At 36.2% G+C, this 14,601-nt stretch overlaps 1 protein-coding gene across 1 annotated transcript in view; it reads right to left on the reverse strand.

The window, feature by feature from the left end:
* Window positions 1-14,601, reverse strand: part of IL1RAPL1 (interleukin 1 receptor accessory protein-like 1) — a 1,809,453-nt gene that overhangs the window by 739,073 nt on the left and 1,055,779 nt on the right. Inside the window, exon 5 of the mRNA XM_006835561.1 lies at window positions 11,056-11,209. Coding sequence (XP_006835624.1) covers window positions 11,056-11,209 — 154 coding nt within the window. The remainder of the gene's footprint in view (window positions 1-11,055; window positions 11,210-14,601) is intronic.

A 14,601-nucleotide genomic window follows, 5' to 3' on the forward strand; every position in this document is an offset into this window, starting at 1 on the left:
TTTTCATCCCTCGTCTTTCCTCAGGACAGGGAGAGACCAATAGTTGTACCTGAGATGCTTGCTGATGAGCAACTGGGATTTTAAATGTTGAATGTTGTTTTTGTGGACTATGAAAGGCCAGTTGACTATGGTGTCCCCAAGACTACGGTCTTGAACCCCCAGGTCCAGTAAATCATTTCCTGAATATGTTTGGTAATGTCTAAGAAGTTTTCATACATCTGCCCCCTGTATTCTAAAGCACATTCATAGATATGTTTTCAGCAAAGGTAAACGTCATGTACAAATATAGTCTGTCAAACCATTATATATTTGTTGGTATCATCTCACTCTCCCTCCCACACCAATTCAGCCTGTGTAACTATCCATATATGTACACATAAATCACTGTTACTGCAGAATTGCACCTATAACAGTATTCATCTCTGTTCCCTTCAATTTTTGTACTCTTCCCCTGCCTTCATCATTCTTCTGCCTACCTCCCTCTTGTTGTATATTGCCTGTCACCCAAGTTGACATGTGCCTACCCTTTGACCAGTGAATGACTCACCCTTCCCTTCTACCTCTGGTAACTGTCAAAGGATGTTTGGTTTAGTGTGAAATCTTTTTTCAATATAGTGGTCTCACACTATAACAGAATTAAATGATTATCAAATCATAGTTTTTAATTGTTAAGAAATCATACATTTAGGATAGTCTTTATTTTCTTTGGCAACCTTGAATTTCTTTTGTGATGCCTTTTCATCTGTCCATGAAGTAAGGTTGGTACATGACCAAGACCAACCTGAACTGAATATCCACTCCTATGGATGCAAATATAGTCATATGATCTGATTCAAGACAAAAGGAGTGATTGATGAATTTTTTTCTAAGTCATCACTTAAGGTTCTGCCTTGGCGGAAGTTCTTAACATGTTAAAACACAGCCTGCTTATGGTCTATTATATAAGTGGAGATTAAGAGAGATTCTGGAGGCTAGTAGAGGTCACAAATGAGGAAAGAAAAGACTGAATCCAGCCATGCTGGAAATTTTCATTTCAATTATTTGAACCAGTAAATTCTATTTTGCTTAAGTTAACTGGAATTATATTTCTGATGCTTGCATTAAAAATCTCAAATAGTACAAGTATCAACAGGTTCTGATTTTTTAAAACTGAAATATATTCCAGAACCTCCTGATTTCACACAATGGTGGCAATTAAAACAAAGACAATGTTGGTGTGCAATCGAGGCAATTCCAATGCATAATGATCGTGTATATGGTTTCCGAGGCTGTAAATCTTTACAGGAGTAGTAAGCCTCTTCTTTCACCCATGGAACGACTGGTAGATTTAAACTACTGACCTTGCTGTTAGCAGCCCATCTATAATCCACAGTGCTACTAGAATTCGTTAAGAGATCATTACTAGATGACTTCACTCATTTAGGAAAGGATACAACAGCCAATACTAGCCTTTCATGATCTTTTTCTCGGTACAACATGAAGAAACGTAAATTCAATCTAAAAAGGATCATTTACACCATATATGTATTCACAGGGGGAAAATGAGTGAAAGTCTTGAGCAATCAATTCATAAGAAAAACTTAAATGATCAACCAAGATATGCTGGATTTCATTAGTACTAAAGGAAAGTGGTTAGCATAGTGGTTACGAATCGGGCTGCAAACCGCAAGGTCAGCAGTTCGAAACTCCCACTGTTCTGCAGGAGAAAGATGAGGCGTTCTGCTCAAGTAAAGATTTATAGCCTCAGAAACTCTGTACAGGGTCTCTATGAGTCAGAACCGACTCCACAGCACACAACAACAACAACAAAAGGACAGTGGATACCACAGTATATCCATCAAATAAGCAACACATGTCAAATGTTGACAAGGATGTAGAATAACAGAAACAGACATAGACCAATAGTAAGAATCTAGATTGGTGCAAACCCTTTGAAACAGTAACAATAAGGATAGCCTGGTGTGGCCCTATGGGATAAGCAATGGTCTGATAACTGCAAGGTCAGAGGTTCAAATCCATCAATCATTCTTCAGAAACTCTCTACAGGGTCGCTATAAGTCATAATGGCACTTAACAACAATATGGTGGCATATATTAGGCCGCAGAAGGAGCCGTAGTGACTATATAGACTCTATATGAACCAGTAAAACTACTCCTAGGTAAAAATTCCACAGAAATGCATGTTCCAGGATACACAAACATATGCAACACATATGATGGCTAGTGGCAGCATTACTAGTACTAGCCAATAAATCAAAGCAAACCGTAGGCAATTCATATTCTAGAACACTAGAGTATAAGTGTAATTAATAAGGGAAGAACATGAGCAGAATGTGGGATTCTAACCCGAAAATCAGCCACAGCAGAGATGGAAGCAGAGGTGATGGCATAGAGAGACAGGACAGCTGAGGACTCTAGACCCATGGAAGGTGGTAAGACTGTGTGCCATTGGTAACCTTTGGTCGTTTCAATGAAAGTATGTTTCCTGTGTGTTTTGTGAACATCAAAAAAAGAAAGAAAAGAGGGAATAGAGGTAAATACTTTTAACCACTGGTGCATGGAGGGGATTGTAATCATTACAATGAAACAAAATATGATTGGTACTGTGGGAAACCGATGATCTGCCCTGTAAACTATCACTCAATTCACAATGAAATATTTTTTAAAATAGTTCTTAATAATCTAAAGATAGATGGAATAGCACGGATGGTTGAAACATAATTTGAGTTGAAGAAGCTAGACACAATAAAATACAAAATGTGTGGGTCAGCATTTATGCTCCCAAACTTGTTGTTGTTGTTGTGTGCCATCGAGTCGGTTCCGACCCATAGCGACCCTGTATAGGGTTTCCGAGGGTGTAAATCTTTACGGGAGTAGAAAGCCTCATCTTTCTCCCGCGGAGCAGCTGGTAGTTTCGAACCGCTGACCTTAAGGTTCGCAGCCCGATTCGTAACCACTACGTTAGGCAAACTATAATTACATCGCTTAGGCATGTACTACTACTAATAAAACTTTTAAAAGCCATAAAATCAAACACCATGAAAATCATGCTAGTGGTAAACATTGGTAGGGAGGAAGGGGTTTATAATCACAAAGACGCTTAGGGGACTTGAATGGTGTGTGCACTGTTCTGATCTCTTTCTTCACCTTTGTTTTTGTAGTTAAGTGTTATTGAGTCAATCCAATGGAAATATCGGGTTTCTCTGCAGCTGTTGCCCAGCATCCAATAGTGAACATGGTCACTGTGGAAATGGTGTGATGGGTCATATCTGATGCAGGAATTCCTCTTAAATTCTCTGCTTGTCTGATGTCGAAGCTGCAGATTTCCTGAAGGGTCTGTTCTGTGGTGTTGTTTTAGGTTGGTGATTTTGAACTGCTGACTTTGCAGTTTACAGTCTAGTGCTTATCCTACAATGCCACCAGGACTTATATACTTTGTTATGTTGTTGTTGCTAAGTGCTACTGAGTCAGTTCCGACTCATACTGACCCTGAATAGGCTTACGATGAGCAGCTGATGGGTTTGAACCGCCGCCTTGCCCTGCAGCACCACACCATGACTCTACTTTGTTATAGTTCCTTATTAAATGAAAAGGAAAAAAAAGTGAAAATATGGGCAGGATTCCTGATTTCTTAGTGGGATTAAATAAACCAAACAAAAGCTCTACCTAAAGAGGTAAATAATATATTCTTTAACATTAAGAAAGAGGTGCATGTTATATAGTTTGATAGAGAGCCTTTCGCATAAAGTATTTTAAACAGAATGAAGAATAAAATAGCTTTTGATGGAATTTATTGTGAAAAGCTAACATGGAGTTGTCAATAACTCCTGCATTTGCATCCAAAAATTTAACCTCAGGTAGGCACTTATCTTAACAATTAATATATCCAAGGTGATATCATGTATATCATTTAACTGAAAACTCAATACAAAGCAGCGATATCATAAAGAAAATGAAAAGGCTGATGCAACATTTAGTAGTATTAACAAAAGTGGAATGTTAGACCTGGATTGCCAGTTATTCATGGCAGTACTTTCTAGACTTTTCAGGTGACAGTGGTATTATTTTGCCTAACTATTGACATAATTAAAATTTCTTCTCATAGCAATTCTATGTACAACCAAATGAAATGCTGCCCATTTCTCTGCTGTCCTCATAATTATCACTTAGTTTGAGGTCATTATTGTAGCTGATGTGTCAATCCATTCCATTGTGGGTCTCCCTAGTCTCTGATGACCCTCTATTTTATAATGAAATATGTCAATTTAGAGAACAATTTTTACACTGGTGTGTGTCCATGCTATTGAATTAATTTTTTCAAGAATGCTCATCTGTTGATTGAGAGTGACTGCTATTGGTAAGACAGACATTCTACTGATTTTCATTTGGGTTGAGAACTTGACATTGCAATTGTCACTTTCTGTTTCAGCTATGATATGTTGCAAAGTTTGGAAGTCATCAATTCTATCATTGCTACATACACGCAGACAAACTGGAAAAACTGAAAACCAGAAACATAGCCTTACCTTGTGATTTAGCAAGCACATTTCTAGGTATACACTCAACTGATCTGAGAACCTGATGAAACGTTATGGGCTAATGCGCTGGACTGCAAGGTCAGTTTGAACCCAAGGTCAGCAGTTCAAGCTCACCAGCTGCTCCTCAGAAACCCTATACAGGAATTTTATGAGTCAGAACTGACTTGAAAGTAGTTAATAAGAACAACCACCCAAGCAAAATCCTACATGTGCTGTTTTATTGATAATCTCCAAACTGGAAGCAACCAAGATGTTCGTAACTGTAGTACATACACACAATAGAAAATTTAGCAGCAATAAAAAGAACTGACCTGTCAAGTCATAAAAAGACATGAAAAAAAATGTTAAATGCTTATTACTAATTGAAAGCAACCAGTATGGAAAAGCTGTGTGATTTCAGTTATATGCAATTTTGAAAAAGTCAATATTATGATTACAGGCAAAGATCAGAGGTTGCCTGGAGTTTGGGAGAGAGTATAAAAAATAGAAAAGGTGAAACAGGGGATTTTTATTAGCAATGAAATTATCCCTTATAAAAGAATAATATACTATAAAACCCATCCATGGCCGTCAAGTTGATCTTGACTCACAGCAATCCAGTATAGGGTTTCTGAGCAGAAAGCATCATCTTTCTCCAACGAAATGTCTGGTGGGATTGAACTGCCAACTTTGAGGTTAGCAGTCCAGTGCTTATCCTATGGTGCCACCAGGACTCCTATAATGATGGATAGATATATAGCACAATCTATTTGTTAAGGCCCATAAAACTAAACAGCACAAAGAGTTATTTGTATACTTAATCTATACACATTTTTAAAGTTCATTTAAGAGGTTGAGGAATTCTAGAATGAGATACGGAATATGATAAAACATTTTAACTATATTAAAATCTCTGGGAAAAAACCCCTCACTGAATAATAATAAAAACCTAAATTAAACAAACAAACAAAAAATACCTCACTGAAGAAGTGGGGTGGGGACAGAAAGGGAAGATCTAAACAACTTTGGAGATGAATGGAATCTGTAAGGTTAAAAACAAAAGAAACTGTACATAACACTGCACTCTAGTTCATAAGGTTGTTTCTCTCGGAAGTACACGTTAACAATTCTGATACTGCTGCATATGTGTACTGGAATTAAGCAACTAAGTAAATTGATGGTGGATGGTGTGAGCTAGGTTTTTCCATGGGTAAATAAGGGGGAGAGGCTAGAATTATTCATGAAATAATGGATTCGAGTTGGAGACATCACTATGAGCTCAGGTTCAGATTATTTTAAATAGAGATGGTTACACAGACACATAGTTCCATGTATTAATTGGTATTTACATATATAGGTCCTTATTTTGACAACTGAGAAGGCCAATGAGCAATGATATCTCAGCAACCAGGACTCCCAACACTCAGGTCTTTGTTTCTAATTTCATTCTTCAATAAATGGAACCAGGATTCATTGGGAAAATAGCCAATTCTTAGACTGGGCAGAAAATATATAAGATGAACCAGGAGAACCTTGTTGTGCTAAAAAGTAAGGAAGCATTCACAAAAATGTTTTAAATCACACAACAATAAGGACATGTCAAAGGGATCCAGCAACTAACTGAAAGATCTCCCAGTGACCAAAATTGGAATAATTTGAACAAGAAAATAAACAAGGCAGTATTGTTGTTGTTGTTTCTAAGTGCTATCAAATCAGTTCCAATTCATAGTGATCCAAGAGAGGGTGGTGAGTTTGAACAGCCAACTTTGCGGTTCAAAGTGACCTTGTGGTTCAGTGCCTATCCTGTACGTGACACCAGGACTCCAAGGTAGAATTGTTATTGTTGTTAAGAATTGTTGCTGTCAAGTGGTTCTGATCTAAAGTGACCCAATGTAAATTTTCAGAGGAGCATCTGGTGAGCTTGAACCGTTGACTTCGTGCAACAAATGGACTTTGCAATCCAACGCATTAACCCACAATGCCACACCAAATAGTCCAAACTAAAAACTACAGATCTATAAGTCCACACTGTAATTAAAATAAAAAAAAAATTGAATAAATAAATGTGGGACATTTATTCACTTATTGAATAAATAAATGTGGCATACATTTATATGCAGAAGAATTTCCCACAATTGAAATTCCTTTACAAAGTTGGAACTTAGATCTCTCCTCTTTATGGATGTACCGCTCATAGTCACTTCCTTCCAAAGAGTACAGTATGAAAAGGAAGAAAATTAGGTCACCTTTCAGTGGAGAAACCAACAAACACTACCTCAGCCAGATGAGCATGTGATATATTGTGATAAGAATAGCACTTTACTGCTGTAATCACAAACACATCAAAGAAATCCCAACTGATGAGTGTTCTACAAAATACCTGACAGGACTCCTCAAAATGGTTAAGGCCATCAAAAACAAGGAGTCTGGGAAGCTGTCACTTACAAGACAAGCTTAAGGAAACATGACAACAAAATGCAAAGTGCTTTTGTGGACAGGATCTTGGACTAGAAAATAGTTAAAACACAATGTGGTTAAGTACTGAAATGCTGTTGTGGTTGTGTGCTGTTAAGTTGGCTCCAACGCATAGTGACCCTATATATGGTTTCTAAAGGCTGTAAATCTTTATGGAAGAAGACCGAGTCATCTTTCTCTCACAGAGTGGCTGCTGGATTTGAACAGCTGACCTTGTGGTTAACAGTCCAACAGTAACACACTATGTCACCAGTGACCCTTAAGCACTGGAATAGGTGTACTATAAAGTGCTGGTATGTTGTTGTTGTTTAGTGCCTTGGAGTCGATTCCAACTCATAGCAACCCTGTACAGGGTTTCCGAGGCTATAAATCTTTAAGGGAGCATAACGCCTCATCTTTCTCCCGCGGAACAGCTGGTAGTTTCGAACTGCTGACCTTGGGGTTCGCAGCCTGATTCATAACCACTACACTACCAGAGCTCCTAAAGTGCTGGTATAGATAGCACTAGAAAGTACACACTGGACTGCGAACATCAAGGTCGGCAATTCAAGACCACCAGCCATTCCTACAAGGTAGCTGTGAGCCAGAACTGACTTACAGCACTTAACAGACACATGTTATGAGCTGTGCATAAAAAGTCAGAATTGGTCCTGTTACAATGTGGAGAAAAGGTATACACGAGAGAATAGCTTGGGATCAGAGGCAAAAGATTTGGGAAATGGTACAAACTTCAGTGGTACTGAGGCATACAGCAAAGGGCAGAGGCTACAGATAAGTCTAAAACGTCTTATAGGGAAACATAACAAAAGAAAACAAATGCTTAATAAATACCAAAACTGCTGGGGAGGTAAATTATTCTTTTGCTTGTCATGCCTCTTTTGATCCACTACTTCCAAATCATTTTAATAAACTCCCAATATTGCATGCACATTTAGTCACCAAATAATTCCTCAAGGACACCAGAAATTCCTTTTTCTAATCACATACATATAGTACTTTCTTTCTTTCTTATTGAAAGAAACATTCTAACACACTTAAAAATATTTATTTATTATTTGCTAAGAGATATCCACTTAAAATAAATAGCATCACACTTTGCACGATATTTACACAGAACAAAATATGAAAACGATGTACAAAAAAACAAACAAGGTAAAAAAAAAACAAAAACAACGATTCATTCTCCTCCAGAGAACTGCTCTCATTTGTTGTCTTATTGAGGGACAAAATTCAGGTTCTAAGACTTTTGCTCCCATTTGGTCACAGTAAAGTACGTAAATGTGTTCAAGTGTCATATCATGAAAGGAATGTTAAGCATAAATGAATCTTGTCAATAGATCCTTTAATACCTAAAATGCATTTTAATATAGTTGTGGTGTGGTGCTGTAGGATAAACACTGGACCACTAACCTCAAATTGTGCAATTCAAAACCATCAGCCTCTCCTTGGAAACTTTACATAGGGTCACTGTGAGTCAGAACAGCAGTTAACAACAACATTTTCTAAAATTTTAGAACATGTTGCTCTCTCATTCAACCAAAATTGCACATACAATCTTAAATAATAATATGCACAATTCATATCACAGATAAGACTCTATAAATTAACAGTATTAATGACAATCAGTTGAATGAAAACTTTCACTTTAGTATCACAAAATAATAATGCTTCCTTTTCCTATGAAGAAAAGGAGATGCTTTTGGAGAAATGAAGTTTAAGAAAGTATAGCAGGCTTGGATAGCATTTAGGAGAAAAAGAGCTGTAGTCTTGGTTCTAAGAACTAGCCACTTTACCATTTGGGACTGACCCTACTCCAGGGACAGCACTTTTATGCATACATACAAACTCTGACATTTGAATGTAGAAATACGGACTTTCTTTTTAAATGTTAATGAAGTTACACCAGAGTAGGGAAGGTCCTAACTCTAATCTCCTCTGAGTTGCTGTTAAGTGCCATACAGTTGGTTCCAATTCATAGTGACCTTGTATAGGGTTTCTGAGGAGCAGCTGGTGGGTGTGAACCACGGGTTCAAACTGACTTTGCAGTCCAGTGCATTAACCCACAGTGCCACAAGGACACCATTGCATTAGGGCATCAGGGGTGAGTTAATCAAATGTTTCCACACATATAGCAGGTTAATTTTTAAGTTGATAATTTTGTATGGCCCATGAGTGATGTTATAAATATTCAAATTGCCCTAAACTCACAGTGGGAGAAAGCCTCGCTCTGTGTTATTGTTAAGTGCCATCATGTCGTTTCTAACCCATAGCGGCCCTGTATAGGGTTTCTGAGGAGGGGCTGGTGAATTAGAACCACTGACCATGTGGTTAGCAGTACAATACTTATCCTACAGCACCACACCAATGAATGATTCTATACTACAAGGAGGAAAGAGTCTAGAAGTGAATTTGATTTTCTATTCAGAATAGATCCGTTAACTTTCATACTTTATATTTTATATTACTTAGAAGAACTACATCAGTGCTTTTTACTTGGGAGCAAAAGATAATCAACAAATTTCAATGATTACTGTAAGGAAAATGCAAATATTTAACATGTATATTTATATTTTTTCAACAGACCATTAAAAATAGGGAATAAAAAGCAACAAAGCATTAACTTTGATTTTCTATAAAGAAGCCTATCACATAGCTAAATCACAAGCTAAGCTACTATAAATTGTGTATGCACTCATGAGAGATACATAGTACAACCTAAACACTGACTCTGTGTTTACTATTCAAATATATCATATATTTCAGAGGTTAGTTGTTTACTTGATGTGATATTTAGCAGAGCTCCTTCTTTGTTTAAATAAACTTTCTTTAAACCAGAATTATTACTATTCACCAAGTGAATTCCTTGAAGCAGGATGTGGTGGTCAAGCCAAAGTATATTAAAATTTTGAGAAGAAAAGTTGATTATTACAAACTGTAATTGATTGCCAAGAGACTTCATATGGAAAAACAATACTTTTAAGTGAATTGATGAACAAATGAAAATCTCCTTAATTTAAAATATGTAATTTAGAGTAGGATAAAATGTGCTGGTGCCGTTAATTGCCACCGAGTTGGTTCCAACAACTCGAAGGCAAAATCATTCTGTTTTATATACTTTTGTATGTGTTTGACAAGCATGCTGATACAGAAATCACAAAGATGATCCTCTCAAGAACATGAGAAGAATGTCTTTAATCTCCTGATATTCCCCTCCTCCCCACCTCCATTCTCATGGAACTGTTTTTAATGAAGTACACTACAAAATAAAAAACCGAAAAGTGATGAATATATGTTTTCTTGACAAAAAAGACAAAAGTGATGTACATTTAGAGCAATTTCATATTTAGTAAATTGATTTCATACATATTACCTCATTCAATTTTCACAAAAATAATTTGAAATAAAATCAGACAACTTATCAAATCCATTTTATGGTTGAGAAAACCAGTATTCTGAAAAGTGTGATTAGATCTAAGTTACGTGTTCAGTCAGTTGTAAATATCGGATGACAGCTGGCTTTCTAAATTTTGTCCCATTTCCTTTTACCACAGCAAGCAAGGTATCTTATATTATTATTTGCTTATTAAAATTATGCTATTTTAAAGATCATGAGAATATATATATGATCATAAAGTGATACATGAATATAAGAGAAAAAGTAATGTTTTTCTTCTATTTAGAACAAGACAGGAAGACAAAGATATATTTCATACATTCCATATTGTCATTCTAGAAAATTTCTTCCAAGAATGATACCGCTAGAAAATATAAGCATAATTTTGTGAAATTGTAAACTCGTTATTTCAAGTACATTCAAAAGTGAACATTTCTATAATTCCCTGAATATACTGCCTTTTACCTTTCAAATGCATCTCAATTTAAGATGATTTAAAAGCCAGAAGGAAGAAACTCCACCTATAGGAAATCACTTAGCATTTGGTTAAGTTTTTCTTTTCATTGCACAACTACTGAAGAAAAAAAAACGATCAGTATGTACTACAACAACTAAACTTAAAAGGGTACTTCCATTATTTGCAAACGAAATACTTAAGGCAGTAATTACCTGTAACTGTTAATTCAGTAGTTCTTCTCACAACAAAGCCTCCATATTTTAATTCACAGGTGTAATTGCCAATATCATCTTCTCTGACTTCTCTTATAAGAAGGGCATCTCTTTTGAATACAACACTTGGCCGCCAAGTTTTTGTCCTACATTCCTACAAGAAAAACATAAAATTTGGGAAGTGTATACAATAACTGAAATACAGAGAAAAGTATTTCATCAAGTAAACCAAAAAGCACTAAATGTAAAACAAGCCAAGGACTTTGAAAATACTGTTAAAGATTTTCATTCTTTCATCAAATCTCAAGGAAAACAAGCATATGCATAACCTCAGTTTGAAAAGAGTGTTTTTCTCAAGAGTCTTTGATTTATTTCTATGATTAGGGCCTCTAAATCAGTTATGTGCTGCTTAATTACATCTAAGAATGGAGACCTATTCTAAGATTATCCTGGCATAATTTTTAGAAGCAAATGCTTTACATTGAATGATTTTGAAAGCAACCATCTTGTGACTGACATCATGAAGTACAAAAAACCACTATTGTACTAGAAAGTTAAAATAATGGTTAATTCTACGGAGGAAAATGATTATAATTCAATATTTGACATAATTCAATACTGCATTTAGAAATAGTTACATCTCTGTATCACTGGCATACTATAAGCCATTTAAAAAACCAATACTTATATGTAAGTTCTTTACAGTCCCATAAATATCTACTTTCATACCTTGGACTCACCAAATTATGGTCTGTGTATTAAGCTTTGGATTATAGTGATGTTGGCTCAGAAAATTTTTGTTTTTGCCAAAACAGAAGTCCATTTCCTCTAGCCAGATTTCAGATCAATAGAACAAGGATAAAATAGCTTTAAACCCTTTGACACTTCACTGAGTGAATTATTCCTAAAAAATGTTATTGCCAAATTAAAGGTTTTACAATCCATTCCTGTGATTATGTACCTCACTGTTTTGGAGTCATGGGGGGGGATTATCTAGTTAATTCAGACCAACATGTATACTTAATATGTGTATCCTTATATTAATTGAATAAATTATTACTTTTGAAATGATTCAAATATTGATATTTTAAAGATCATATGGGTATGTATTCATTACTGCTCTGCCATTTATTCAAAGTAAAGATTAATAGTAAATAAAATATTCTACTTTGATTAGTTTAGCTTCGAAACATTATGTGTTGAGTATATAGAATACATATTTTCCACACTAACTTCTACTATTTCTACTTTAAGAAGTTGTCTTTAAATCTCATCTATGAAGTTAAGTCAAAATATATGATAATGAAAGCAAGCTGTTGCTTTTTGTTATGAGGTGTCCTGGAGTCCATTCCAACTCTTAGCGACCCTAAGCATAAAAGAATGAAACCCTGTCCAGTCCCGCATCAGCTTCACAATTACTGTTATGTTTGAGCCCATTGTTGCTTCAACAGTGTTACTCCATTTTGTTGAGGCTCTTTCTCATTTTCATTGACCTCCCCATTTTACCTAGCATAATGCCCTTCTCCAGGACCAGGTACCTCCTGATAATATGTTTGATGTATGAGCGAAGAAGCCTCATCATCGTGGCTTCTGTCAGTCCATGGCACTTTCAATATTCTTCAACAAATCTGTTCCTTCAGCTTGAGAAATGCTGAGTGGGTTCGTCCCTTTTGAATTTGTAACTCCAGTTCTCGGCACAGATCATTTTAATACTTTATTCAATATTTTATACTTCTTTACTTTGTATCTTCAACTGTCCTTTGAAATTTTCTGTTCTGTTTACTTTCTCATTTATTCCAGCTGCTTTATCTTCTCTACACTGAAAAGCAAGGTTCAAAATCTCTTCTGATATTCATTTTGGTCTGTTCTTGCCTTTTCTGTCTTTTCCATGAAATTTTACTTTCTTCATGGATAATGTTTTTGAAATTATTCCACAACTCTTCAGATTTTTGGTCATTAGAGTCTAATGCATCAAACCTGTTCTTGGCATGGTATCTAAATTCAGGCAGGAAAGGTTATGTTTTGGCTATCCTTCACTTGTTTTAATTTTCTTCAGCTTTAGCCTGGACTTGTATATGAGCAACTGATGGTCTATTCCTGAGCTGTTCGCTGGCCTTGTGTTCACTATTGATACTGAGCTTTTCATTGTCTTTATCCACAGATGTAGTCAATTTGATTCCCGTGTATTCTATCACTGAATAAGTCATTGGCGTTGCAAACTTCTATCATGTGGTCTCCAGCATCATTTCTATCACCAAGGCCATATTTTCCAATGTCTGATCCTTCCTCTTTATTTCCAACTTTTGAATTCAAATCACCAGTAATTACCAATGCATCGTGATTGCATATTTGATTAATTTAAATCTAGAGAAGTTAGTAGGATTCTCCAATTTCATCATTACTGGCATCAGTATTTGGTGCATAAATTTGAATAACAATGCTCTTCTTTTTTTGTTGTTATTATAATGGTTGTTGTTGTTAAGTGCCAAGGAGTAGGTTCTGACTCACAGTAACCCTGTATAAGGTTTCCAAGGAGCAGCTGGTGAGCCTGAACTTCCGTCCCTGTGGTTCAAACCGGCTTTGTAGTCCAGAACCTTAACCCACAGTGCTATACTAGGACTTATAATGGTTAAGTGCCATCAAGTGGGTTCTGACTCTTAGAGACACTGTATAGGCTTTCCAAGGAGTGTCTAGTAGGACTGAACCACTGATCAATTAGCATTCTAGGGCTTATCCAAAAGCAATACACCAAGACTCTGGTCTTCCTTGTAAGCATATGAATATTATACTATCACAGACAGCAATGTACTTCAACATAGATCTTGAAATGTTCTTTTTGACAGTGAATGCAATACCTTTCCTCTTCAATTTGTCGTCCCCAGAATAGTAAACCATAAGGTTGTCTGATTTAAAATGAGAAATCATTTCTGCTAAGGAACGCCTAAGATATTGATTTTTTTGCATTACATTTCATTGTTGATGATTTCCCATTTTCCTAGAATCATACTTTCTACATTCCACGTTCTGATTACTAATGTATGTGTGTAGCTGTTTCTTCTCAGCAAATGAAGATCCCCAAAGCTTATTCTATCCATTTCATAAAGGTCAACTCTACTTTGAAGGGGAAGCTCTTCCCCAGTATCATTTTGAGTCCCTTTCAAACTAAGAGGCTCATTTTCCGGCACTGTATGAGACAAGATCCATTGCTGTTCATAAGGTTTTCAGTAGCTAACAATTCAGAAGCGGTCTGCCTCTCCTTCTTCATAGTCTACATTAGTCTAGAAACCTGTCCACCCTGGGTGACACTGCTGACATTTAAAATTCCAGTGGCATAACTTCTAGCATCAGATCAACATACAAACTACAATAGTATGACAAATTGACAGACGAATGGTGGAAATTACAGAAACCTTTACTACACAAAATACCAAAAGCTGGAGCCATTTTTCTAGACCTATCCTCCATCTAGGTCTGTCTACATGCTTTTGGAGGCAGAGTTTCCATCCCTGTAACACTTCCCTTCAACAGGGACCAGTCGCTGGAGAA

The sequence above is a fragment of the Chrysochloris asiatica genome, unplaced genomic scaffold (assembly GCF_000296735.1).
Source record: "Chrysochloris asiatica unplaced genomic scaffold, ChrAsi1.0 scaffold00018, whole genome shotgun sequence".
Lineage (NCBI taxonomy): Eukaryota > Metazoa > Chordata > Mammalia > Afrosoricida > Chrysochloridae > Chrysochloris > Chrysochloris asiatica.